This window comes from Mandrillus leucophaeus, unplaced genomic scaffold, assembly GCF_000951045.1.
Source record: "Mandrillus leucophaeus isolate KB7577 unplaced genomic scaffold, Mleu.le_1.0 Scaffold14, whole genome shotgun sequence".
Lineage (NCBI taxonomy): Eukaryota > Metazoa > Chordata > Mammalia > Primates > Cercopithecidae > Mandrillus > Mandrillus leucophaeus.
The window spans coordinates 1,678,110-1,704,100 of NW_012101365.1; the positions used below are offsets into that span (position 1 = coordinate 1,678,110).

A 25,991-nucleotide genomic window follows, 5' to 3' on the forward strand; every position below is an offset into this window, starting at 1 on the left:
GGGCATTGTTGACATCTTAATAATAAGTCTTCTAGTCCATGAACATGGAATGTTTTTCCATTTATTTATATGTTCTTTAATTTCTTTTGGCAATCTTTTGTCTTTTGTAGTTTTCACTGTACAAGTATTTTACCTCCTTGGTTAAGTTAATTTCTGGGTATTTTATTCTTTTTGTTGCTATTGTAAATGGAATTGTTTCCTTAATTTCATTTTTGGATAATTCATTATTAGTATGTAGAAATGCAGCTGACTTTTTTGTTGATTTTGTATCCTGAAACTTTGCCGCATTTATTAGCTCTAACAGTTTTTGTGTGTTAGTTTGTGGGGAATCTTTGAGGTTTACTGAATGTAGCATATGTTGTCAGTATACAGAGATAATTTTACCTTTTCCTTTCCAATTTGGATGCCTTTTATTTATTTTTAATTGCTCTGACTAAATTTCCAATACTATATTAAACAGACATGGCAAAAGTACATAACCTTATCTTTTTTCTATCTTAAAGCAAAAGTTCTTTCAGTCTTTTTTTTTGAGACAGGGTCTCACTCTGTCACCCAGACTTGAGTGCACTGCCACCATCTCACCTCACCGCATCCTCAGCCTCCTGAGCTCAAGGTATCTTCCAACCTCAGCCTCTTGAGTCGCTGGGACTAACAGGTGTGAACCACCGCACCTGGGTAATTTTTAAAAATTTTTAGTAGACACGAGGTCTACTGTGTTGCCCAGGCTGGTTCTGAACGCCTAGGCTCAAGCGATCTGCCTATTTTGGCCTCCCAAAGTGCTAGGATTACAGGTGTGAGTCACCATGCTTGGCCAGCTTTCAGTCGTTTTTTGTTTGTTTGTTTGTTTGTTTTTTGGTTTTTTTTTTTAGATGGAGTCTCACTCTGTCACCCAGGCTGGAGTGCAGTGGCGTGATCTCAGCTCACTGCAACCTCTGCCTCCCAGGTTCCAGTGATTCTTCTACCTCAGCCTCCTGAGTAGCTGGGATTACAGGCACATGCCACTATGCCTGGCTAATTTTTGTATTTTTAGTAGAGACAGGGTTTCACCATGTTGGCCAGACTAGCTTTCAGTCTTTTGCCGGTGCATATGATGTTGGCTCTGGATTTTTAATATATGGCCTTTATTATGCTGAGATAATTTACTTCTGTTACTAGGGTTGTTTTAAGGTTTTTTTAAATCATGAAAGTGTTGAATTTTGTTAAATGCTTTTTCTGTATGAATTGAGATGATCATTTGGGGTTTTTTGTTTCATTTTGTTCAGGTAATGTGATTACAATTAATTGATTTTCGTATGTTGAATTATCCTTGCATTCCAGTAATAAATATCACTTGGTCATGGTGTATAATTCTATTAATATGTTCAATTTAATTTGCTATTAATTACTTGAGGATTTTTGTATCAATATACATTCATCCAGAATATTGGTCTGTAGTTTTCTTATAATATGTTTGCCTTGTTTTGGTATTGAGATAGTGCTGGCTTCATAGAATGAGTTAGGAAGTGTTTCCTCCTCTTCAATTTTTTGGAAGAGTTTGAGAAGGATTGGTGTTCTTTAAATGTTTGGTAGAATTTACCAGCAAAATCATCTGATCTAGGACTTTTCTTTGTTGAGAAGTTTTTGATTACTGATTCGATCTCCCCACTAGTTATAGGTTTATTCAGATTTTCTGTTTATTACTGATTCAGTCTTGGTAGATGTTGTGTTTCTGGAAATTTATCCATTTAATCTAGGTCACATTTTTGTTGTAGCGCTGAGGCATTTTATTACAAAAAAATTGGTACTCATATACGTAAAGTAATATGAACTTAAAATTCATACATTCACTTCATTTTTTAGCTTGACATTCTAGCAAATCTTTTGCTCCATTGATTTTTGGTTATGATAGAAGAAGATCTACCTGGATGATTTAAGAGCATAATTTGTCAATGAGCACCTCTTATTTTCTCTTTATTGGCAGTAGTGCTTACAGCTACTGTTAATGCTACTTTCCATTTTGTCATTTCGGGTTCAAACACACCTCTGTAATAGCCTCCACCGAAGGCAGATTTTGGTAGACTTTGAAAAATTTGGGGTTTTTTTGTTGTTGTTTGTTTGTTTTGGGGTTTTTTTGTTTTGTTTTGTTTGAGACAGAGTCTCACTCTGTCGCCCAGGCTGGAGTGCAGTAGCACAGTCTTGGCTCACCAGCCTCCCAAGTAGCTAGGACTACAGGCGTGTGCCACCACACCTGGCTAATTTTTTGTGTTTTTAGTACAGATGGGGTTTCACCATGTTAGCCAGGATAGTCTCGATCTCCTGACCTCATGATCCGCCCACCTCAGCCTCCCAAAGTGCTGGGATTACAGGCATGAGCCACCATGCCTGGCCGAAAAATTTGTTTTACTTGAGGTTCTACATGCCTTATGGGTTGTAAGACATAACAGCCGGCAAATCCTGCAGCAGCAATGGTCAGTCTGACTGCTACCACTGTACTGGCCATGGCTGGGCTCCCTGCTGCACCAGGAGCATGGCTCATTCCAGCCCAGAGGTTGCGGCCAACAGTGACACACCTTTACCAGAGACTGACACAGCCACCGATGGCAAGCACAAACCACCGGATATAATTTTTTTAAAGAAGAGAATTATTTGAAAAACAGTCTAGGTGTGGTGGCTTACGCCTGTAATCCCAGCACTTTGGGAGGCCAAGGCAGGCAGATGACTTGAGCCCAGGAATTCTAGACCAGCCTGGGCATGGTGGCATGTACCTGTGGTGTCAGCTACTCAGGAGGATCACTTGAGCCCAGGGTGGTCGAGACTGCAGTGAGCTGTGCTCATACCACTGCACTCCAGTCTAGGTGACAAAAGAAAGAAAAACACAGAGTTTATATTATTGTTGTATATTGAGTCTTAAATCAGTGCTCTCTCTGGCAGAACAAATCAGAAGTTGGTTATAGAATGTCAACTGGCAAAGTATCTTTATTATTTACAGCATCTACATTAGTTAAAACCATCACATTTTCAATATATAAATGGGCAAAAAGATGTTTAGTGAGTTAGTAAACAATGGAGAAATATTTTAATTTACTAGACACTAAGAGGTAGAAATTAAAATTTTATGCTTATGTAACAAAAAATAGAAAATGTTGATGGTATTCAATGCTGGTGAAATTGACACTGTTATATTTATACATTTGAAAAGCCACATGTGGGTCACTGGGGAACCCAGGCTGTCCTAGGAAGCCGAGTGGGAGTGGCACAGAGCTGCTGGAGATCCTGAGAACCTGAGTTTTGGCAAGCAGCCAGAATATTTAAAAACTGACCACACCAAACAAGACATCTCCTGGTGCTGACCCTAAGCAGTTGGAAAGGACTGGAACAGTATGGGACATTGGGTCACAGGCTTTTTGGTCACTCTCATCTTGCAAACCAGGATTTGGAGTAGATCAGTTACGAGATGACAATCTAGAATCTTATTGGCAATCAGATGGTTCTCAGCCTTATTTAGTGAACATCCAATTCAGAAGAAAAACAACAGTTAAGACATTATGTATTTATGCAGACTACAAATCTGATGAAACCTATACTCCAAGCAAGATCTCAGCCAAAGTAGGAAATAATTTTCACAACCTTCAAGAAATTCGGCAACTTGAATTGGTGGAACCAAGTGACTGGATTCACATTCCCTTAACTGATAATCATAGGAAGCCAACTCGCGCATTCATGATACAGATTGCTGTTCTAGCCAGTCATCAAAATGGAAGAGACACCCATGTGAGGCAAATTAAAATATACACACCGGTAGAAGAGAGCGCCGTTGGTAAATTTCCTAGATATACAACTATAGAGTTCATGATGTGTTGTTCAATAAGATGACTTTAAAATGATATGGAAGTCATTAAACGTATCTTTGTTTTATCCTGTCTTTAAATAGTATATCAGGTACCTTTATTGAAAAAAGCATCAGTTATTTGCAATGTTGTGTATGTTTAAAAATATTTTATTGTAACTTTGGTAAATTTGGGTCATATTATCTTTCTTTAACATGTAATAAAGCTCACATATTTTACATTTCTAAAAAAAAAAAAAAAAAAAAGCCAGCTGTAGCTGGGCGTGGTGGCTCACACCTGTAATCCCAGAACTCTGGGAGGCCGAGGCAGGCAGATCGCTTGAGCCTAGGAGTTCAAGAGCAGTGTGGGCAACATGGCAAAACCTCATCTCTGCCAATAAAAGGGGGATATATGTTCCAGTTTTTTGAACGAATGATTCCTTTTTTGAGTAAATAATTCTTAAAACAAGTGCAGTAAACAAAGAGATGTGTATTTTAGTGTTACTAAACTAGAATAGCAAATACATTTAAAGTAATTTGTGTCCAAAATTGGATAATGGGCCAGGTGTGGTGGCTCACTCCTGTAATCCCAGCACTTTGGGAGGCCAAGGTGGGAGGATCTCTTGAGCTCAGGAGTTCGAGACCAGCCCAGGCAACATAGTGAGACCTCATCTCTACTAAAAATTAAAAAATAGCTGGATGTGGTGGTACATGGCATGTAGTCCTAGCTACTTGGGAGGCTGAGGTGGAAGGATTCCTCGAACTCAGGAGTTTGAGACCAGCCTGGGCAACATACCATCTCTGCTAAAAATTAAAAAATAGCTGGATATGGTAGGGCATAGACGATGTAGTCCCAGCTACTTGGGAGGCTGAGTTGGGAGGTACTTGAACCCAGGAGGTCAAGGCTGCTGTGAGCCATGATTGTGCCAGTACACTTTAGCCTGGGTGATAAAAGAGACCCTGTCTCAAAAAAAAGAAAAAAAAAAAAGGTTAATGGTAAGTTAAATACAATACATACATTTGCTTCAGCCATTAAAAATTATTACAAGGTAGTATGAAAAATGCTTATGATGGCATATGAATAGAGTTAGAATGCAAGCTTATGCTTTGTTTACAATTAAATTATTCTTGGGCATAAAAACAGATATGTCTGAAGGAAACATACTTTTAAAAAGTAATTTTAGGGCCAGGTGCGGTGACTCATGCCTGTAATCCCAGCAGTTTGGGAGGCCAAGGCGGGCGGATCACCAGAGGTCAGAAGTTTGAAGACCAGCCTGACCAACATGGAGAAACCTTGACTCTACTAAAAATACAAAATTAGCTGGGCATGGTGGCACATGCCTGTAATCCCAGCTACTCGAGGGGCTGAGGCAGGAGAATCGCTTGAACCTGGGAGGCGGAGGTTGCGGTGAGCCGAGATGGTGCCATTGCACTCCAGTCTCCAGCCTGGGCAACAAGAGCAAAACTCCATCTCAAAAAAACAAAACAACAACAAAAAAAAACCCAGAATTTTAGGCTGGACGCAGTGGCTCACGCCTGTAATCCCAGCACTTTGGGAGGCCGAGGCAGGTGGATCACTTGAGGTCAGGAGTTCAAGACTAGCTTGGGCAACGTGGCAAAACTCCATCTTTATTAAAAATACCAAAATAAGGTGGGCATTGCAGTGTGTACCTGTAGTCCCAGTTATTTGGGAGGTAGCAGTGAGCCGAGATTTTGTCACTGCACTCCAGCCTGGGTAACAGAGAGACTCCGACTCAAAAAAAAAAAAAAAAATAATTTTAATTCATTGAGTTTGAGCTATTACACCCTCTTTTCCTTTTCCTTTTCCTTTTCCATTTTCCTTTTCCTTTTCCTTTTCTTTCCTTTTCTTTCAGAGTCTTGCTCTGTCATCCAGGCTGGAGTGTAATGGCGTGATCTTGGCTCACTACAACCTCTACCTCCCGGGTTCAAGTGATTCTCCTGCCTCAGCCTCCCAAGTAGCTGAGATAATAGGCATGTGCCACCACCACGCCTGGCTAATTTTTGTATTTTTAGTAGAGATGGGGTTTCACCATGTTGGTCAGGCTGGTCTTGAACTCCTGACCTTGTGATCTGTCCATGTCAGCCTCCCAAAGTGCTGGGATTACAGGCGTGAACCACCACGCCTGGCTCTTTTTTTTTTTTTTCTTTTTTGAGATAGTTTTGCTCTTGTTGGAGGTGGCACAACCTCAGCTCACTGCAACCTCCGCTTCCCTTCCCAGGTTCAAGCAATTCTGCCTCAGCCTCCGGAGTAGCTGGGATTACAGGCATGTGCCACCACGCTCATCAAATTTTTATCTTTTTAGTGGAGATGGGGTTTCACCATGTTGGCCAGGCTGGTCTCGAACACCTGAACTTAGGTGATCCGCCTGTCTCGGCCTCCCAAAGTTCTGGGATTACAGTTGCGAGCCACCATACCCAACCTCTTTTTCTTTCCTTTTCAACTATTATAGTGGTTCATTTTTAAAATTTAATTTTTATTATTTATTTTTACGTTGCAGCTGTGCTTGGGTAATTTTTATTTTTTAACAATAATAGAGATGGGATCTCGCTATGTTTCTCAGGCTAGTTTTGAACTCATGGACTCGGATGATCCTCCCACCTCAGCCTCCCAAAGTGTTGAGATTATAGAATATAGTGCTTCTTAGCACTGATTCCATTAGCATTGATTCCATTAAAAACAGTGTAGGCGCTATGAAGCAGTCTTGCCAAAAGAGTCAGATAGAATCTAGTCACATTTCTAAATTTAACAGTCAGTTTATAGGAGCTACATAGTTAAAGAAATACATTAAACAGTGTCGCAGGTAGCAATCAGAATTGCCAGATTGTGGGACAGTACAGGAAAAATGGCTCAGTTTCTTCAAAAAAAGTTGTTTGAAGAGAACCTATATAATAAAAGATACTTGTGTCACATTCACCAACCACAGTGTATGGTCCTTATTTGAAGCCTGGTTCAAGCATAAAATAAGGCCAGGCATGGTGGCTCCCATCTGTAATCCCAGCACTTTGGAAGGCCAAGGTGAGAAGACGGCTTGAGACCGGGAGTTCAAGACCATCCTGGGTAATATAGTGTCAGCCCCCAACCCACAAAATAAAAATTAAATGGGTATGGTGGCATGTGCCTATACTACCAGCTGTTCAGGAGGCTGAGATGGGAGGATTGCATGAGCCCTGGAGTTTGAGGCTATAGTGAGCTGTAATTGTGCGACTGCACTCTAGCCTAGGAGACAGGGCGAGACCCTGACTTTTTTTTTTTTTTTTGAGATGGAATCTTGCTCTGTCACCCAGGCTGGAGTGCAGTGGCACTGTCGCGGCTCACTGCAATCTCTGCCTCGTGAGTTCAAGCGATTCTTCCACCCCAGCCTCCTGAGTTGCTGGGATTACAAGCACTCACCATCATGCCCGGCTAATTTTATATTTTTGTACAGATGGGGTTTCACCATGTTGGCTAGGCTGGTCTCAAACTCTTGACTTCGGTGATCCACCCACCTCAGCCTCCCAAAGTGCTGGGATTATAGGCGTGAGCCAACGCACCTGGCCGACCCTGACTCTTAAAAAAAAAAAAAAAGAAAGAAAAAGAAGAAATAATGCATTCATTAAAATTGTGTCAAAAATGTTACTATTGAAAATGTGAACAGTGGACATTTCATGTTATTAAGAAATTGTGCTGGGCCGGGCACGGTGGCTCACACCTATAAGCCCAGCACTTTGGGAGGCAGAGGCGGGTGGATCACCTGAGGTCAGGAGTTCGAGACCAGCCTGCCCAAACATGGTGAAACCCTGTCTCTACTAAAAGTACAAAAAAATTAGCTGGGCATGGTGGTGGGCATCTGTAATCCCAGCTACTTGGGAGGCTGAGGCAGGAGAATCACTTGAACCCAGGAGGTAGAGGTTGCAGTGAGCCGAGATCGTGCCGGTGCACTCCAGCCTGGGCAGAAAGAGTGAGACTCCATCTCAAAAAAAAAAAGAAAAAAGAAACTGTGCCTGGTGTCGTGGCTCACACCTGTAATCCCAGCACTTTGGGTGGCCAAGGTGGGCAGATCACGAGGTCAAGAGATCAAGACCATCCTGGCCGACATGGTGAAACCCGTCTCTACTAAAAATACAAAAAATTAGCTGGGCGTGGTGGCACATGCCTGTAGTCCCAGCTACTTGGGAGGCTGAGGCAGGAGCATTGCTTGAACCCAGAGGCGGAGGTTGCAGTGAGCTGAGGTTGCCTCACTGCGCTCCAGCCTGGGCAACAGAGCAAGACTTTGTCTCAAAAAAAAAAAAAACAAAAAAAAACAAAACTGGCCAGGCGCAGTGGCTCACACCTGTAATCCTTTAACTTTGGGAAGCCAAGGCAGGCAGATCACTTGAGGTCAGGAGTTTGAGACCAATGTGGCCAACATGGTGAAACCCCGTCTTTACTAAAAATACAAATATAAGTCAGGCTTATTGGCATGTGCCTGTAGTCTCGGGTGCTCGGGAGGCTGAGGCAGATTCTTTAACCCGGGAGGCAGAGGTTTCAGTGAGCCAAGACCATGGCCACTGCACTCCAGTCTGGACGACAGAGCAAGACTCCGTATAAATAAATAAATAAATACATAAATAAATAAATAAATAAAATAAGTGTTGAAACTGTGTAATGGGCACGGGGTTTATTATACTGTTATGTGTACTTTTGTATGGTTGAAAATTTGTATAATAAAAAGTTTTAAAAATGAATGGACACTTTGGAAGGCTGTGGCAGGCAGATTACGAGTTCAGGCGATCGAGACCAGCTTGACCAACATGGTGAAACATCGTCTCTACTAAAACTAACAAAAATTAACTGGGTGTGGTGGCGTGCGCCTGTAATCCCAGCTATTTGGGTAGCTGAGGCAGGAGAATCTGCTTGAACCCTGGAGGCAGAGGTTGCACTGAGCCGAGATTAGGCCTCTGCACTCCAGCCTGGCAACAGAGTGAGACTCCATCTCAAAAAAAAAAAAAAAAAAAAAGAATGGAATGGTCAGAACTTGATTACAAAATATAGGGATATATTTTAATTGCTTTTTATGATAAATTTACACTTTTTAACTTACACATAAAACATTTAATGCAATATACATGTGCTATTTAGAAGATAGTTTCAGAATACATAAAAATTAATTCATAGTACATTAAAGGAAGTAATTTCTGATTACATGAATTGCAAACATTTTTAAAGTTCTGTGATGAATGTTGTTTTATTCCAATTCTGGTGTTACAGCTTTTTGTTTGTACAGCCTCACTTGGATATAATATTGAAAATCTGAATTAGAGATCTCTTTAACCTTTTCTGTAATGGACACTTAAAATGACTCATAATTATTATTGTTTTCTATTAATAACAGTGAAGTTTAAGCAGGTGTTTAGACAGAGGCAAGGGTCTGGATTTGTTTGAACTGCTTTAGATCTTATGATACTGATTTTTGCTATGTGCTAGTAAGTGGAGGGATAAAGTACTCTTTTGCATTTCACAATTTTTGTAAGTTGTTACTTTCACTGGTCTTTGTGAACAGCTGGACATTGGTCAGTCCTATGCACTCTCCTCTCCTGTTTTTATTATTCTCACTTCACAGTTATTTTTGTCATAATTATAGGGCTTTTTGAAGACCTGGGACATCATTTTTTGCATTTTCTAATTTGGAAAGAAATAAGTGAGCATTTGATGATTTGAATTTTCAAGAATTGCAAAGGAATAAGTGTTATTCACACTGTAAGAGGGTATAAATAGGCACAAAGTGGTACTTTGAATATAAAGCATGTTCACAAATTTAGCAATAGGATTTGTTATGTGGAAAGCCTGCAGTGGGAAATTTTAAAAGGAAAGGAAAGGGAAATAAGAAAGGTCCCAACATACATTTAGAACCTATTATATGCTACATTTTACACATATAATCTCATTTAATCTTCATAAAAGCCTTATGAAGGGAATACTGTATTAGCATTTCTATTTTACATGTGAGAAAAACTAAGACCTAGAGAGTTTACATTATTTCCATGAGGTCATCTGACTAGAGAATAATCAAGTTGAAATAGAAACACAGAAGTGCCACATTAAAGAAAATTACATATAAACACACAAATGGAACCTTTTAACCAGTACTTAGCTGAAACATCGTTTAGAATGTATATTATAAATTACCTTGTTTTGTCTCTTTACACTTAGGCAGATCATACAGATCCTGCCATATGATGTCAGTCATAACCATTAGGCATACAAATCTTGAGATCACTCTTATAAAAGAGATTAAAATGTGTTGTTGCAAAATTTTAATGGCTCTAAATTATTTTCTGAATTTGGGTATGAATGATGTAGTCCTTCCCAGAAAAGTGTACATTACTGTTTGTTTTTCCATTCATACATTTATGTATTTATGTATTTATTTATTTTTTGAGACAGAGTTTTGCTCTTGTCTCCCAGGCTGGAATCTGGTGGTGTGATCTCTGCTCACTGCAACCTCCGCCTCTTGGGTTCATGCGATTCTTCTGCCTCAGCCTCCTGAGTAGCTGGGATTCTAGGTGCCTGCCACCACTCCTGGCTAATTTTTGTATTTTTAGTAGAGATGGGATTTCAGCATGTTTGGCCAGGCTGGTCTCGAACTCCTGATCTCAGGTAATCCACCTGCCTTGACCTCCCAAAGTGCTGGGATTGCACACATGAGCCACTGTGCCTAGTCCCATTCATAACATTTATTTATGCAATAACTTTACTTTTCAAGGAAACAATCAGCAAATATTTACTGAGTACTATGTTTCAGACACAATATTGAAGATACCAGTATTAAAAATAATTTAGCTCATTATTCCATGGAGTTTACATTCTAGTGTGGGGAAATGGAGAATAAGTTCAATCAGTGCAGTGGATTGTGTTGTGATAAAGATATATGGCATATGGTAAGATATTTCAGCAGTATAATTTAAGTTCAGGTGTGCAAATATGTAAGTCTCTTAATTTTTAGAACTGACTTTACTTTTTTACTCTAAACCTGTAGCTTAGAGAACTGGGGAAGGTACTTAGATCGTATTTGGAATATGGTGGGGTATTTTTAGTTGTCAGAATGACTGAGGCTGCTACTGGCATTTAGTAACCTGTGCATACCAAGACTGCTAAACATCTTGCTATGCACAGGACAGTATTGTCCTATGAAGAATTGGCCCACCTAAAATGCCAGGAGTGCCCCTGTTGAGAAGCACTGACTAACCTGGCTCATGGTAGATAATTTTATCTTGATCTTTTCAGGCAAATTGACTATTATCCAGTAATTTCAAATTCAGGATTATTAATCTGTTCCCAGCCTGGCTTAGATCTCTTAGATTCTGCCCATCTCCTTTGTGATACTAATTCTTATGACCTATGAATCTCACTATGTCATAGTCTGTCTTTGAAGAGTCATCTACTTTTCTAGCTAACTCCTGTGCTTTCCTCTAATCCCACTGGAAATGTAAAGGATCTCTCTATACTGTTCTTCGGCCTGTGGGATGTTGAGAAAGATGGGTATTCTTGGGTTCTTCTGTGTTTACTCCATTTGCTGCTCCCTTGCTTTTTTTTTTTTTTTTTTTTTTTTAAGATATTTTGTTCTTTCTTAAAAAATAATTCTTATTTGAGATTATTGTCCCAAAGACTAACTCACTACTTCTGAATGTTCCCAACTATATTAGTTTGCTAGAGTTAGCAAAATACCACAAATTGGGCAGCTTAAGCAGAAATTTATTATCTCACAGTTATTAGAAGTCTGAAATTAAGGTGATAGTAGGGTTGGTTCCTCCTGGGGGCTGTATGGAAAAGATCTCTTCCATGTCTGTCTCCTTGGTTTATAGATGGACATCTTCATGTTCATACAGTGTTCTTCTTGTATCCATATTTGCCCCTTTTGTAAGGGTATCAGTCCTGTTGGATTAGGAGACTACCCTCATCACTTCATTTTAATTTGATTACCTCTGTAGAGAGCCTGTCTTCAAATAAGGTCACATTCTAAGGTGTTAGGAGTTAAGACTTCAACTTAAGTATTTGTTGGGGATACAGTTCAACCCATAAAACCAACTAATTTATTTTTTATTTTTTCTAATTTAAACAGTGCAGAAAAAACTAATCAAAATAAAATAAAATATCCCAATACAACATTTAAATGTATATATTAAAAAAATATATACAGTAAAAGAGAGAAAAAGACAGCTGGCTGTGGTAGCTCATGCCTGTAATCCCAGCACTTTGGGAGGCCCAGGCTTGCAGATCACTCGAGGTAGGAGTTTGAGACCAGCCTGGCCAACATGGCGAAACCCTGTCTAAAAAAATAATAATAATAAAATATAAAAATAAAATATAAAAAAATAATAATCTCGGCTGTTCAGGAGCTTGAAGCACCAGAATCGCTTAAACCTGGGAGGCAGAGGTTGCAGTGAGCTGAAATGGTGCCACTGCACTCCAGCCTGGGTGGCACAGCAAGGCTGTGTCTAAAAATAAAAAAAAAGGCCCTACTTCCATTCTGATCTCATCCTCCAACTTGACTATATTTTTCTTTTCCATGTCAGCCAGTACGTACAGGACTATCTCATTCTTTTTACGGAAACGGGATTCCAATTTATGGGTATACTGCAGTTTAATTAGCTCTTATACTACTGATGAGCACTTGGATTGTTTAAAACTTTTATTATAAACAATATGGAGATAATTCTTGTGTAGATCTCTTTGCACATGTGGATGTTTTCAGTAGGGTAAAATTTTAAAACTGTGTGTGCTGAGTCATACTGAATAAACACAATTTTAAAAGATATTGTCAAATTAACCTACCAGTGTATATTGCTACCAGCAGAATATGAGAGCTATACCCTCACCACCATTAGATATCACTGTTAAAAAAAAAACTTCGCTAGTCTCTTAGTAAAAACATACCTCATTGTTTTATATTGTCATGAGTGGTATTTACTATGTCTGTTGGCCATTTTATTTATTTTTTGTGTGTATTTACCAATGTGAGTTCTTTGCCTTATTTCCTTGGAGGTATTTATTGGTTATTGAAGCTCATGTTTTTATCATAAATTAATGTTTTTTATAATAATTGCAGTAGCTCATTAAAGTTTCCCAAATCCATTCTTGTTCTCTTCCTTTTTTTTCCCCCTACACTGTGGCCATACAGATCTGATCATGTCTTTCTTTTTGATTAAAACGCTTAAGTGGGGGCTGGGCACGGTGGCTCACATCTGTAATACCAGCACTTTGGGAGGCTGAGGCGGGCAGATCACCTGAGGTCAGGAGTTCGAGACCAGCCTGACCAACATGGTGAAACCCCCATCTCACTAAAAATACAAAAATTAGCTGGGCATGGTGGCACACACCTGTAATCCCAGCTACTTGGGAGGCTGAGGCAGGAGAATGGCTTGAACCCTGGAGGCGGAGGTTGCAATGAGCCAAAATTGTGCCATTGCACTCCAGCCTGGGCGACAGAGCAAGACTGTCTCAAAGAAAAAAAAAAAGTGCTTAAGGGCTTTCCCATTGCTCTATTAAAAAGGTCAAAACAGATCCTAGAGAGCCTTTACTTGGTCTGGCCTCAGCTTATTCCATGCATTCCTTAACTCTTGGGGCCTCAAGCTATATTAACGTTTTAGTTCTTTGGTGGGTCCATGCTTCTTCCCCTAATAGAAACTGTGTACATACTATTTCCTGTACTGTTACATACTATTCCTGTACTGTTGGCACCTCTTTGTGCACAGAAAACTCTTATCCATCCTTCAGATTTGATCTCTTGTCATTTCCTAAATAAAACCTTCCCTGACCTTGCCAATCTAGGCTAGAGCCTAGATTACATGATCTTATTTCACCATTTACCACTTTTGAAACACATAATTTTATATTCACTTGTGTGGTTTTTCTTTTTCTTTTTTCTTTTCTTTTTCTTTCTTTTTTTTTTTTTTTAGACAGGGTTTTGCTATGTTACTCAGACAGGAGTGCAGTGGCTATTCACAGGTGCAGTCATAGTGTAATGTGTCTTCAAACTCCTGGCTTCAAGTCATCCTCCTGCCTCAGCCTCTCATGTAGTATCTGGGACAACAGGCGTACTCTTCTGTGCCCAGCCTTGTGTTATTATTTGATTTTAGGTTATAACCTGAAACCCTTGCACTAAATTGCATTGCATGAAGGCAAGGACCATGTCTGTTTTGTTTTCTGCGACATCCCTATTGGATAGCTTGGTGCCCAGTACATAATAAGAGTTCATATATTTGTGAAATAAATGAGTGAATGACAGATTCTTGGTTTTGTCTCTTTATAAGAAAGGTTATTGAAGGATTTTAAGAAATTTAACATTATTGGATTTATTTTTTAGAAAGTTCCTTCATCTAGTCTTTGTGTGGAAGATTAATTGGAAAGGCAGATGTGAAGAATTAGGAGAACAGTTAGTTTATCATCATGATTGTTTAGTCCTCAGATAATAACAGCCTGAACAGAGGCAGCAATGTTAGAGATAAGAGAAGATGTGATTTTGGAAGAACAATTTCAGAGGAAAAACCAACAAGACTTAATGACTGACTGGATGTGGTCATGGGGAGGGAGAAGGAAAAGTCAAGACTCAAAATGTAAATGAAATATGTAATTTAGTATGAAGTAGTATTACAGAGTAGTTAACTACAGAGCCATTGAAGTCCTACAGATTAATCATGTAACTTACTAACTGTATGATCTTGGTAATTTTACCTAACGTCTTAGTCCACTCGGGCTGCTCTAACAAAATACCATAGACTAGATGGCTTATAAATAACAGAGATTTACTTCTTACAGTCTGGAGCCTGGGAAGTCCAAGATCAAGGCACCGGTAGATTTGGTATCTGGTGAGGGCCTGCTTCCTTATAGATAGCTGTGTTCTCACTCTAACTTCAGAGGGCAGAAGGGTGAGGAGTCTCTCTCAGGCTTCTTTTATAGGGCACTAATCCCATATGCCCCACTACCTAATACCATCACTTTTGGGGTTAAGATTTCAACATAGGAGTTTTGGAACATTCATCTGTTTACCTAACTGCTAATTGTAAATGAGTGTCTTCATAGAATTTTTGAGGTTAAATGTAACATATGTAAAGTGCCTAGTATTCATATAGTTTGCTGTGAACTTGAAGTCATTTAACCCTCTAAACTCTTTCTTCTGATAGAAAATAAGGATAATATATATACCCTTTGTTCTCCCTATATCACAGGGATATCTTCCTATATCACATTTAAGAATGTCAAGCCCTATAAAAATTGTAAACTGATAACAATCATAGTAACTAGATATTAATTATACATAGTAGGACGGGAGATACCTATCTTAACTTAGACTTTAATATGACCCCTCATCTCTTGGTTCCACTTTGTAAAGTGTAGGATGCTTCTTGGCGTAAAAACTGAAGAAGTAGAATTTATCCTACTGGGAACAGGCTTTTGCCACCGTAAAGCTCTATGTGATAAACGACTGATGAGTTTTCAAGAAAATAAATGGCCGGGTGTGGTGGCTCATGCCTGTAATCCCAGCACTTTGGGAGGCTGAGGTGGGTGGATCACTTGAGTTCAGGAGTTTGAGACCAGCCTGGCCAACATGGTGAAACCCCATGTCTTCTAATAATACAAAAACAAAGAATTAGCCAGGTGTGGTGGCTCACACCTGAAGTCCCAGGTACTCAGGAGGCTGAGGCAGAAGAATCACTTGAACCCAGGAGGTGGAAGTTGCAGCAGTGAACCAAGATCGCACCAGTGCACTGCAGCCTGGGCCACAGAGTCAAATTGTGTCTCAAAAAAAAAAAGAGAAAAATCTTAACAGGAACAAAGGAGATTGTTGTTGCCTAGTGTAGAAGGGAGAAGGAAGTGAGATTACCAGGAACCAAGCCCAGAAGGTGGAAATTGGCATGGCAGATTTTGATTGCCTGCTCTGATTTCCTGTAGCTAAAGCAGTGCATATGTTTATGATTGAGTTGTATATACTGACCCTTGGCCTTCATAGCAAAAACAGTGAAAACAGCTGGTATAGTTGTTATTCCACATGTAAGGATAGTAACAAACAGAAGTTAAAACGCAATTCCAATCTTTGTTTATTTCATCCTGCTATAATTCCTTTCCATATGGAAATAGCAGATGTAACTGTCTTTCAGTACCCATGTTAGGTGATTGTGTGCATAGAAATCTTGCCTAAGGGTAATTCAGGTGGTTTCTTTTCCCTACTGCTGTGTATTTGCCATGTGATCTTAGCTAAGATTTTTATTTTCAGCCAACGTTTTCCATTTCTTTATTGTTGACAGACTTGTAGTCTCACTCTTGCTTTTGAATTACCCAACTTCCTGAACTACATTTTCTTTGAAACTTTAGTATTGTAGTTTAATAAGGTTCACTGACAATCAGTATTTGTCAATATTGGCTCACTCTCTTTGCACTGTAATCCCTAGTAAATTTTGTGTATTCTTTTCCCCCCACAGGTTTTCTGTGCTTCCTGCTGTAGCCTGAAATGTAAACTGTTATACATGGACAGAAAGGAAGCTAGAGTGTGTGTAATCTGCCATTCAGTGCTAATGAATGGTAAGTATTAAAACAGGTTGATTTCATAGTTATTGAGACAGAATAAGGGAATGCCCAGGAAAAGACTTTTTCCCCCTGCCTTTCTTTACAAGTTGCTCACCTTCTCAAATGTCATAACTTTAACTGAAAATATTTAGCTAAATTTCCATGTTTTGGAAGTATCTTAGCATTTCAGAATTCCTGTGCCTAATTTAATGAATGAATGCTAAAGCCAGGTAAGTTTTGCAGGAATAGTGGAAGTTCTTTGAAAATCTGGTGCGAGGTAGTTATTTGTGTTCCTATAAAATAACCAGGGTGAGGTGGGAACGGGGAGCTTTTGATCACCAGATGATGAGATGTTAAAATTGGGCTGAGATTTTCCTTTTAAGAGAAGCCATCTCTTTCTAAGGAACAACTTAATAACTTAGCATACGTTCTTATCAACACCTTGTTTCACTCACCTTGTTGAAAATAAGTATTTTAGCATCTAGGACCAAGTAGGAAATTGCATTTTTAAAGCCTATTTATCTCTTTAATGCTACTTAGATTTGCTATGAGAATAGTGGTTTAGAATCTAGTTCTTATGTGGTAAAAGAATATGGCTGGGGAAAGTAAATAAAACTTATCCAGTGTTCATCTTTTGCTGGACTGGAAATGATTTTAAGGGCATATTAGTTAAAACCCTGAGTATTCTTGTAAAAAGATACACTAAAATTGTTCAGGTTATAGTATTTTCTCTTTGAATGCATCTTTGTACAGTTGCTGGAACAATTACTAATAGACATAAAGTGGTGAACTTGAACACCAGTGCTACCTGTGCCAGGATAGTGTGCCTCCTGGAGGCTGGAACTTATCTGCTCTGAGACCCCTCCTGCTCTGTCTGTCTGCATTGCTGATAGTGACGTTTTCCTGTTGCTGGCTTATTAACCTATTGCATGACAGTTAATCTGATCTGTTCTAATTTCCTATGATCCACCCAGTTTCCTCCCATTTCTGAATTCTTGTGATTTTGACCAAATATGAATCATTCTCTCCACTCTTAAGGGTTACTTTTTAAATAGTGGTTTTTTCACTTGGTTGCTCAATTGATGATTTTTAGTCTGCTGCTTTCATTTTCGGGCACATATTCACAGATAAGAGCATGCTGCTTAATTATAGTACCTAATACCTCTTTTATTTGATGAGATCTTCCAACTTGATAGCTAATTTTTTTTTAACTTGGCATAGCTAAAGATGAAGGAAATGGCAGAGGATTCACATGGAATACTTACTTTTTATTAAGCCAAGGAGGCCCTTAACAGGGGATCCTAAGGTAATCCACTTTTCCTGGTTTTTCCAGCGTCTTTCCTCTCGCATGGCTTAGCCCGGTCTTTTTCTTAATATTTAATTTGATGCTTTTCAGTGTTCCCTATTCCTTTTTCCCTTTCTCCTTTTCTCTTCCTCCCCTCTTCCTGCCAGTGCTTTCAAAGGAACATAGCTTTTGTTACTAGCCTTGTCTTGCAGTTTAGAGGCAATAAATATTCAGAATCTTATGGATCATTCTTTGATGTTGAATGAGATTTTTGAAAGGATGCTTAAAAAGAGGGTGACTTCTATTTCTGGGCATGTGGTATTACCTGAACCTAGAAGATAAAATGTGGTATCTTTCATTTCTGTAGCACCTTTCATCCTATTTGCTTTAAAGGCAATAGGTGATGTGTCAGTATTTAGTAAAATTATAGGGTACACAGAATCTTAATGTATTTGTGATCATTTATATTGGTTGATCACATTTATATGATATTGGCACATTTTCATGTTCAAATAGGTCCTGTGCTTTTGAGACACACCAAAGATGTGAAATGGTTGTTACTGATGGATACTTTTATACAGGGTGATGATTACATAAAAGCAGAATTCAGAAAAATATTGAGATGTGTCCTCCTGAGCTTTAGGCTTTAGAAATTTTTAATGAGATTTTACTTTAACAAGAGCCTTAAAAGTTTAGAAATGAAACTTAAAATTATACAGTGGAGTTATGCTATTTTAGCCCCGATTTTGCTTTTTGATAGAACTTTATAAAATGCATTAAATATTAAAACAAATGAAAAAATGTCTAAATGCTATCCCGGTTTCAAATTCTTAAAGTTTGTTGTTGTTTCACTCCCTCTTAAGGAAACGTTTGGTCTCCTATAAAGAAGCCAGGCTCCAACCTTTAACTCAGACTGATCTGCTATCAGTCTATCAGAAATATCCGATAATTCTTTTTTATTTTATTTTTATTTTTTTGAGATGGACTCTTGCTCTGTTGCCCAGGCTGGAGTTCAGTGGCGCGATCTTGGCTCACTGCAAGCTCCGCCTCCCGGGTTCACGCCATTCTCCTGCCTCAGCCTCCCGAGTAGCTGGGACTACAGGCGCCCACCAGCACGCCTGGCTAATTTTTTGTATTTTTAATAGAGACGGAGTTTCACTGTGTTAGCCAGGATGGTCTTGATCTCCTGACCTCGTGATCTGCCCGCCTCGGCCTCACAAAGTGCTGGGATTACGGGCATGAGCCACCGTGCCCAGTCTAATTCTTTAAAAAAAAAAAAAATCATGTTCTTATTTGCTCCAACCAAATAGTTTACTTGGCTAAATGGTCTCCTTTATTACATAAAATCATCTATCTCTTTAATACCTTCACTAGCTGGAAGAGAGACATACTATGAGTATTAATTAGGAGAAGCTGCAGTATTTATCCAATATTGTGGAGGTCTTGATGTCCATATTTTGCAATCCATTCACATTGATTGTGTCTGTATTTGCTTTAGCTCAAGCCTGGGAGAACATGATGAGTGCCTCAAGCCAGAGCCCTAACCCTAACAATCCTGCTGAATACTGTTCTACTATCCCTCCCTTGCAGCAAGCTCAGGCCTCAGGAGCTCTGAGCTCTCCACCTCCCACTGTGATGGTACCTGTGGGAGTTTTAAAGCACCCTGGAGCAGAAGGTAGGGGATCATGTGCTATTCTCTCTCTTTTTCCTCACGAAGTTCCTCTGAAAAGGTGCTGATATGACTTTACAGCACAAGTCTTAAAAAACACTGCAGATAAGTCTCTTTGGATGGTTATTAAAATGGAACAATAAGGTGAGAAATGTGTCAAGACTATTTCTGGGCAAGTAGAGAATAATATTGTGTTGCTTGGTATTTTAGAGGCACCTCAGAATATATGTCAGTCTCCTCTCCAACTTAAGAATGGAGTAATTACACTGCTTGTCCTTAAAAAGAGGTGCAGAATTTGAAGTCAGTCTGTAAATTCCTAGCCTACCTCATGCCTACCTTAATGTTTTTTGTAGGAGTTTAGTAAGTGGTAAAAATGAGAGTTCTTCTTTCTGACCAGCCCAATCAAGTATTGCTTTTTGGAATATACATTGCCATTTTCTCTTTTCATTTTTAATCTGCCCATATAAAAATATGAACATTTTTGTGTTAGGGACATAGACTTTAAATCTAGAACTTTAATTCTGATTATATCATATGACAGGTAGAAAATTACAGGCTCAACTTACATTGATTTATTATATCTTTATGATTATGATATTGTTAGATGAAAGACACTGTGTAAGTGCAGGGGATTATGAATAGTAAAAATAACATTTATTTCCTTAAAATGATCTTATCAAGTTTCCCTTGGTAATGAAAATCAGTCTTCTTTCATTAATTTTATCTTTTCATCTATTAATATTCCCTTCCCCTTGCTAAATAACCTACCTCCCCTTTTGAAGATCATAGACTTCTATTGACATTATCATACTCTTCCCCATTTTTTCTCTTTTCAGATCATCCCTTAGTCATACTCCTTGTATTTTTATGAATTTAGGCTTTCTTAAAATCTTTATTCTCTTCATTTGTTGTTTTTGTTGTTCTTCCCTAGTCTCTGTGTGTTTTGGCTGTTTGAACTGATTTCAAAAACTGGACTTAAAGGGATCATTTCATCAGAGTCAGTTTTCCAACTTTTTCCGTCTTTTTACTAAAACGCAAATTACTTTTGCACTGCCAGATCAGTCTTTTTCTTCTTCCGTTACACTTCAGGCAACGATCTGGTCAGTTTGCTTCCCAATTCTTACATGTCTGTGCCAGCTCTTCCATTATAAATGAATTATTCTTTAACATTCTTCAGGGCATCTTTTGCCCTTTAAAAGTACCATATCACTTTTCCAGATGTTTAATTTCTTTGGAAACCTCATACCTTTAGGAAATGTGAATGTCTATTGCTTTTTTCCCCTTGCCATTAATTTATTTCCGAGGCACTTGAACACTTTCCTTAGTTTCTCTGTCAGTGATACGGGACAGAGTATGTGACATAATCATAGATGTGTTTAAGCACTCTTAATATTTCAAAGCAAAGTATTTTTTACTCTTTGCATATAAGTTAAAGAAGTAAAGAATATATTTACATTTGTATTTTTAATTCATTTATAACCACTTTTATATACAGTTACATTTCTGATGTTTCTGATTGTAAGTTGCCAAGTTGTGATTTCTTTGTACAACTGGAATTGGTGACCTTCTCTTCTTTGATGTTAGAAAACCTTCCAATGTCACATTGATGCCTGTTTTATTTTTCTGGCCCCTCAAGTGGCTCAGCCCAGAGAACAGAGGCGAGTTTGGTTTGCTGATGGGATCTTGCCCAATGGAGAAGTTGCTGATGCAGCCAAATTAACAATGAATGGAACTTCCTCTGCAGGAACCCTGGCTGTGTCACATGACCCAGTCAAGCCAGTAACTACCAGTCCTCTACCAGCAGAGGTAAGAAAACAAAACAGCAACTAAAAGTGCATAGCTACTTTACTCAACATTGTGCTGCGTCTGTCTTGCCTTTTTCTATGTTGAATTACTTTTGTGTGGAACTCTTTAGGTTTTGGATACAACTTAGTGTGTATGTGCACATATATGGATAAAGTAAATGTGGCAAAAATCAGCTGTTGTTCTTTACTGTATATTTAGAAGTTTTTTTCAGGAGAAAGGTTCTTAATGAAGATTGTTCTCAGATGAGCTCAGGTGCTCCACTGTAGCTAGCAGTCGGGCTGTAGAGAGTTCTATCCCCTTGCTACATTGGTTTTTAAAGCATGTTCCCCAGATTCTGTGGCAGCCTCTCAGGAGTGCTATGGTGAGGAAGAGCAGTTAACATGAAGGGGCTGAGGAGCTGAGTTGAAAACCCTGGCTTATCAACATCCCCTACCCCAGTGGTACAGTTGTTACACTTGTTGAACCTACACTGACACATCGTAATCAATCCAAGTCCACATTTTACATTAGGATTGGATACTTTTTTTTTGTTTCTTTGAGACAGAGTCTCTGTTGCCCGGGCTGGAGTACAGTGGCGTGATCTTGGCTCACTGCAACCTCTGTCTCCCAGGTTCAAGCAATTCTCCTGCCTCAGCCTCTGAAGTAGGTGGGATTACAGGCACCTGCCACCATGCCAGGCTAGTTTTTGTATTTTTAGTAGAGACACAGTTGCACCGTGTTACCCAGGCTGGGTCTCGAACTCCTGACCTAAAGTGATCCACCCGCCTCAGCCTCCCAAAGTGCTCAGATTACAGGTGTGAGCTACCACACCCTATCAGGATTGGATAAAAATTTTACTCCTGATGTTTTCATAGAATTGTTAGTTACTAATTATTTATATTAACAAGTAATATTTTTTCAGACATTTACATCCTATATAATTTGTGAGTTTGATTGTAATTGAAATTGCATGTTGTTAAGATTAGATTTTTTGACATGCAGAGCTGAGTTACCTGTTTGGTGAGTTATTGAACCATGTAATATCTGTCTTCAAATATTTCTATTTTTTAAATTTTTCTATGGCTGCTGAGGGTGACAGCCAGGACTATGTCTTATCCTTCTTTGTATCTCCACAGTGACTGTCAAGAAAGTTTTTTCTTTATTCCCCGCAACTGTTTTTTTGTTTGTTTGTTTTGGTTTTTTTGGAGACAAAGTCTCACTGTCGCCCAGGCTGCAGTATAGTGCCACAGACATGGCTCTCTGCAGCCTTAACGTCCCAGGCTCAAGCGATCCTCCCGCCACAGCCTCCCAAATAGCTGGAACTATAGGCAAACCTGGCCACAACTGTTTATTTGGAAACAAATTCAACCTATAGAAAAGTTACAAGAATAGTATAGTGAATACCCATATACTCTTCACCTATCTTCATCAACTGTTACCGTTTTGCCACATTTACTCTACCACTTCACAGTACATACACATTTTTTTTTTTTTTTTTTGAGACGGAGTCTGGCTCTGTCGCCCAGGCTGGAGTTCAGTGGCGCGATCCTGGCTCACTGCAAGCTCCGCCTCCTGGGTTCACGCCATTCTCCTGCCTCAGCCTCCCGAGTAGCTGGAACTACAGGCGCCCGCCACTGCGCCCGGCTCATTTTTTGTATTTTTAGTAGAGATGGGGTTTCACCATGGTCTCAATCTCCTGACCTTGTGATCCGCCTGCCTCGGCCTCCCAAAGTGCTGGGATTACAGGCGTGAGCCACCGCGCCCGGTCAATTTTTGTATTTATTAGTGGAGATGGGGTTTCACCATGTTGGCCAGGCTGGTCTCGAACTCCTGACCTCAAGTGATCCACCCGCCTCAGCCTCCCAAAGTGCTCAGATTACAGGTGTGAGCTACCACACCCTATCAGGATTGGATAAAAATTTTACTCCTGATGTTTTCATGGAATTGTTAGTTACTAATTATTTATATTAACAAGTAATATTTTTTCAGACATTTACATCCTATATAATTTGTGAGTTTGATTGTAATTGAAATTGCATGTTGTTAAGATTAGATTTTTTGACATGCAGAGCTGAGTTACCTGTTTGGTGAGTTATTGAACCATGTAATATCTGTCTTCAAATATTTCTATTTTTTAAATTTTTCTATGGCTGCTGAGGGTGACAGCCAGGACTATGTCTTATCCTTCTTTGTATCTCCACAGTGACTGTCAAGAAAGTTTTTTCTTTATTCCCCGCAACTGTTTTTTTGTTTGTTTGTTTTGGTTTTTTTGGAGACAAAGTCTCACTGTCGCCCAGGCTGCAGTATAGTGCCACAGACATGGCTCTCTGCAGCCTTAACGTCCCAGGCTCAAGCGATCCTCCCGCCACAGCCTCCCAAATAGCTGGAACTATAGGCAAACCTGGCCACAACTGTTTATTTGGAAACAAATTCAACCTATAGAAAAGTTACAAGAATAGTATAGTGAATACCCATATACTCTTCACCTATCTTCATCAACTGTTACCGTTTTGCCACATTTACTCTACCACTTCACAGTACATACACATTTTTTTTTTTTTTTGAGACGGAGTCTGGCTCTGTCGCCCAGGCTGGAGTTCAGTGGCGCGATCCTGGCTCACTGCAAGCTCCGCCTCCCGGGTTCACGCCATTCTCCTGCCTCAGCCTCCCGAGTAGCTGGGACTACAGGCGCCCGCCACCTCGCCCGGCTAGTTTTTTGTATTTTTTAGTAGAGACGAGGTTTCACCATGTTCGCCAGGATGGCCTCGATCTCCTGACCTCGTGATCCACCCGTCTTGGCCTCCCAAAGTGCTGGGATTACAGGCTTGAGCCACCACGCCCAGCCGTGAGGGTGATTTCTTAAAGGATCACATCAAGAAGTGTTAGTTTGGGTTGGGCGCGGTGGCTTACACCTGTAATCCCAGCACTTTGGAAGTCCAAGGCAGGAGGATTGCCTGAGCCCCAAGTTTGAGACCAGCTTAGGCAACATAGTCAGACTCTGTCTCTACAAAAAATTTAAAAATTAGCTGGGCATGATGGCACATGCCTGTAGTCCTAGCTACTCAGGAGGCTGAGGCGGGAGGGTGATGATTTTTTTCTTCCTATTAAATTTATTTCCTATCTCTTAGTTTGTATGATTGGTTCTTAAACTGTAAACATTTTTGAAAGAATGAGGAAGGTGTAGTGAGTGAATGTTATAGGGAAACAATTTTCTGCTCATTATAAGACAAGCTAAGCCATATTATGTTGTGTTCTCACATTGTGCAACACTCTAATATTTATGTGGTAAAATAAGAGAAAACAAACTTTTTAATGCCAGACTAGAAAATATTAATAGTTTTCTTATTTTATGGTCTAGTAGAGTGCCTGGCACTTAAAAACTGCCCAAGAAATGAAGTAAATGTCTTTTTTTTTATTATTATTATACTTTAAGTTCTGGGATACATGTGCAGAACCTGCAGATTTGTTACATAGGTATACATGTGCAATGGTGGTTTGCCACACCCATCAACCTGTCATCTAGATTTTAAGCCCCTCAGTAAATGCCTTTTCACAGAAGGCATTTAAGTAGAGACCAACTGACCACTTCTTATGATATTAAAAGGAGGATTTTTGCACCATTCAATAGTAGGTTAGAATCGATTTTTTTCTGTACCAGGCCTTCAAGTCAGTTAATAGTAGTTTGCCAGTAAAATTTTACAAAGTTCCTATATGATGCCATATTGGAAAATTTTAGAAATCCCACTAAAAATGTATAGTCCTAAAAACTTTGTCCTAAGTAGAGACAAAAGTATGGTAAAACATGGGCATATTTATTTTATTTTATTCTTTGAGACGGAGTTTTGCTTTTGTTGCCCAGGCTGGAGTGCAGTGGCATGATCTCAGCTCACTGCAACCTCTGCCTCCCGGGCTTGAGTGATTCTCCTGCCTCAGCCTCCCGGGTAGCTGGGATTACAGGTGCCCACCACTACACCTGGCAAATTTTGTATTTTTAGTAAGAGACGGTTTCACCATATTGGCAAGGCTGGTCTTGAACTCCTGACCTCAGGTGATCTCTCCTCCTTGGCCTCCCAAAGTGCTGGGATTACAGGCATGAGCCACCGTGTCCGGCCATATTTTGAAGAAATAGTTTTAATGTTTGTTCAGGTATAAAATATATATAGCAAAATGCATAACTAAGGAGCATTAATCTTTAGGAAACAACTTGAATTTATACATGGTTTTATATATATATATGTGTGTGTGTGTGTTTGTGTGTGTATACACACACATAAAATATGTAACCACCATCCAGGTGAAGATACAGAACATCTCCAGTACTCCATAAGGGTTATGCACTTTTTCTGTCAGCACCTTCCCCTTTCATCAAGGTAACCATTGTTCTCACTTCTGTCCCTACAGATTAGTTTTGCTTATTCTTGAATTCATATGAATCGAAACAATAGTATATAATGTTTTGTGTTTAGCTTTTTAAGCTCAACCTAATATTTATGTGATTTATCCATATGCATCAAAAGTTAATTTATTGCTGAGTAGTATTCCATTGTATGGATATGCCATAATTTATGTTATGTTCTTCTATTAGTGGCTATTCAAATTGTTTCCAGTTTTTGGCTATTCTGAATGATATGAAGCTGCTAGGAATATTCTTTTCTCTTCTCTTCTCTTCTCTTCTCTTCTCTTTTTTCTTTCTTTTCTTTTCTTCTGTCTCGCTCTGTTGGCCAGACTGGAATGTAGTGGCAGGATCTCGGCTCACTGCAACCTCCACCTTCCAGGTTCAAGCAATTCTCCTGCCTCAGCCTCCCAAGTAGCTGGGATTACAGGCATATGCGCGGCTAATTTTTATATTTTTTGTAGAGACAGGATTTTACCATGTTGGCCAGGCTGATGTTGAACTCCTGTTCTT

At 39.4% G+C, this 25,991-nt stretch overlaps 1 protein-coding gene and 2 pseudogenes across 2 annotated transcripts in view; 2 read left to right on the top strand and 1 right to left on the bottom strand.

Moving 5' to 3' along the window:
* ZFYVE9 (zinc finger, FYVE domain containing 9) overlaps window positions 1-25,991 on the top strand; it is a 144,730-nt gene that overhangs the window by 29,962 nt on the left and 88,777 nt on the right. Inside the window, exons 4-6 of one of the 2 annotated variants that reach the window (XM_011973763.1) lie at window positions 16,262-16,361; window positions 19,130-19,306; window positions 20,937-21,106. In XM_011973763.1, the coding sequence (XP_011829153.1) occupies window positions 16,262-16,361; window positions 19,130-19,306; window positions 20,937-21,106 (447 nt within the window). The remainder of the gene's footprint in view (window positions 1-16,261; window positions 16,362-19,129; window positions 19,307-20,936; window positions 21,107-25,991) is intronic. The other variant, XM_011973764.1, reaches the window with a different exon arrangement.
* On the bottom strand, window positions 1,829-2,479 carry LOC105534858 (annotated as a pseudogene).
* Window positions 3,120-4,063, top strand: LOC105534934 (annotated as a pseudogene).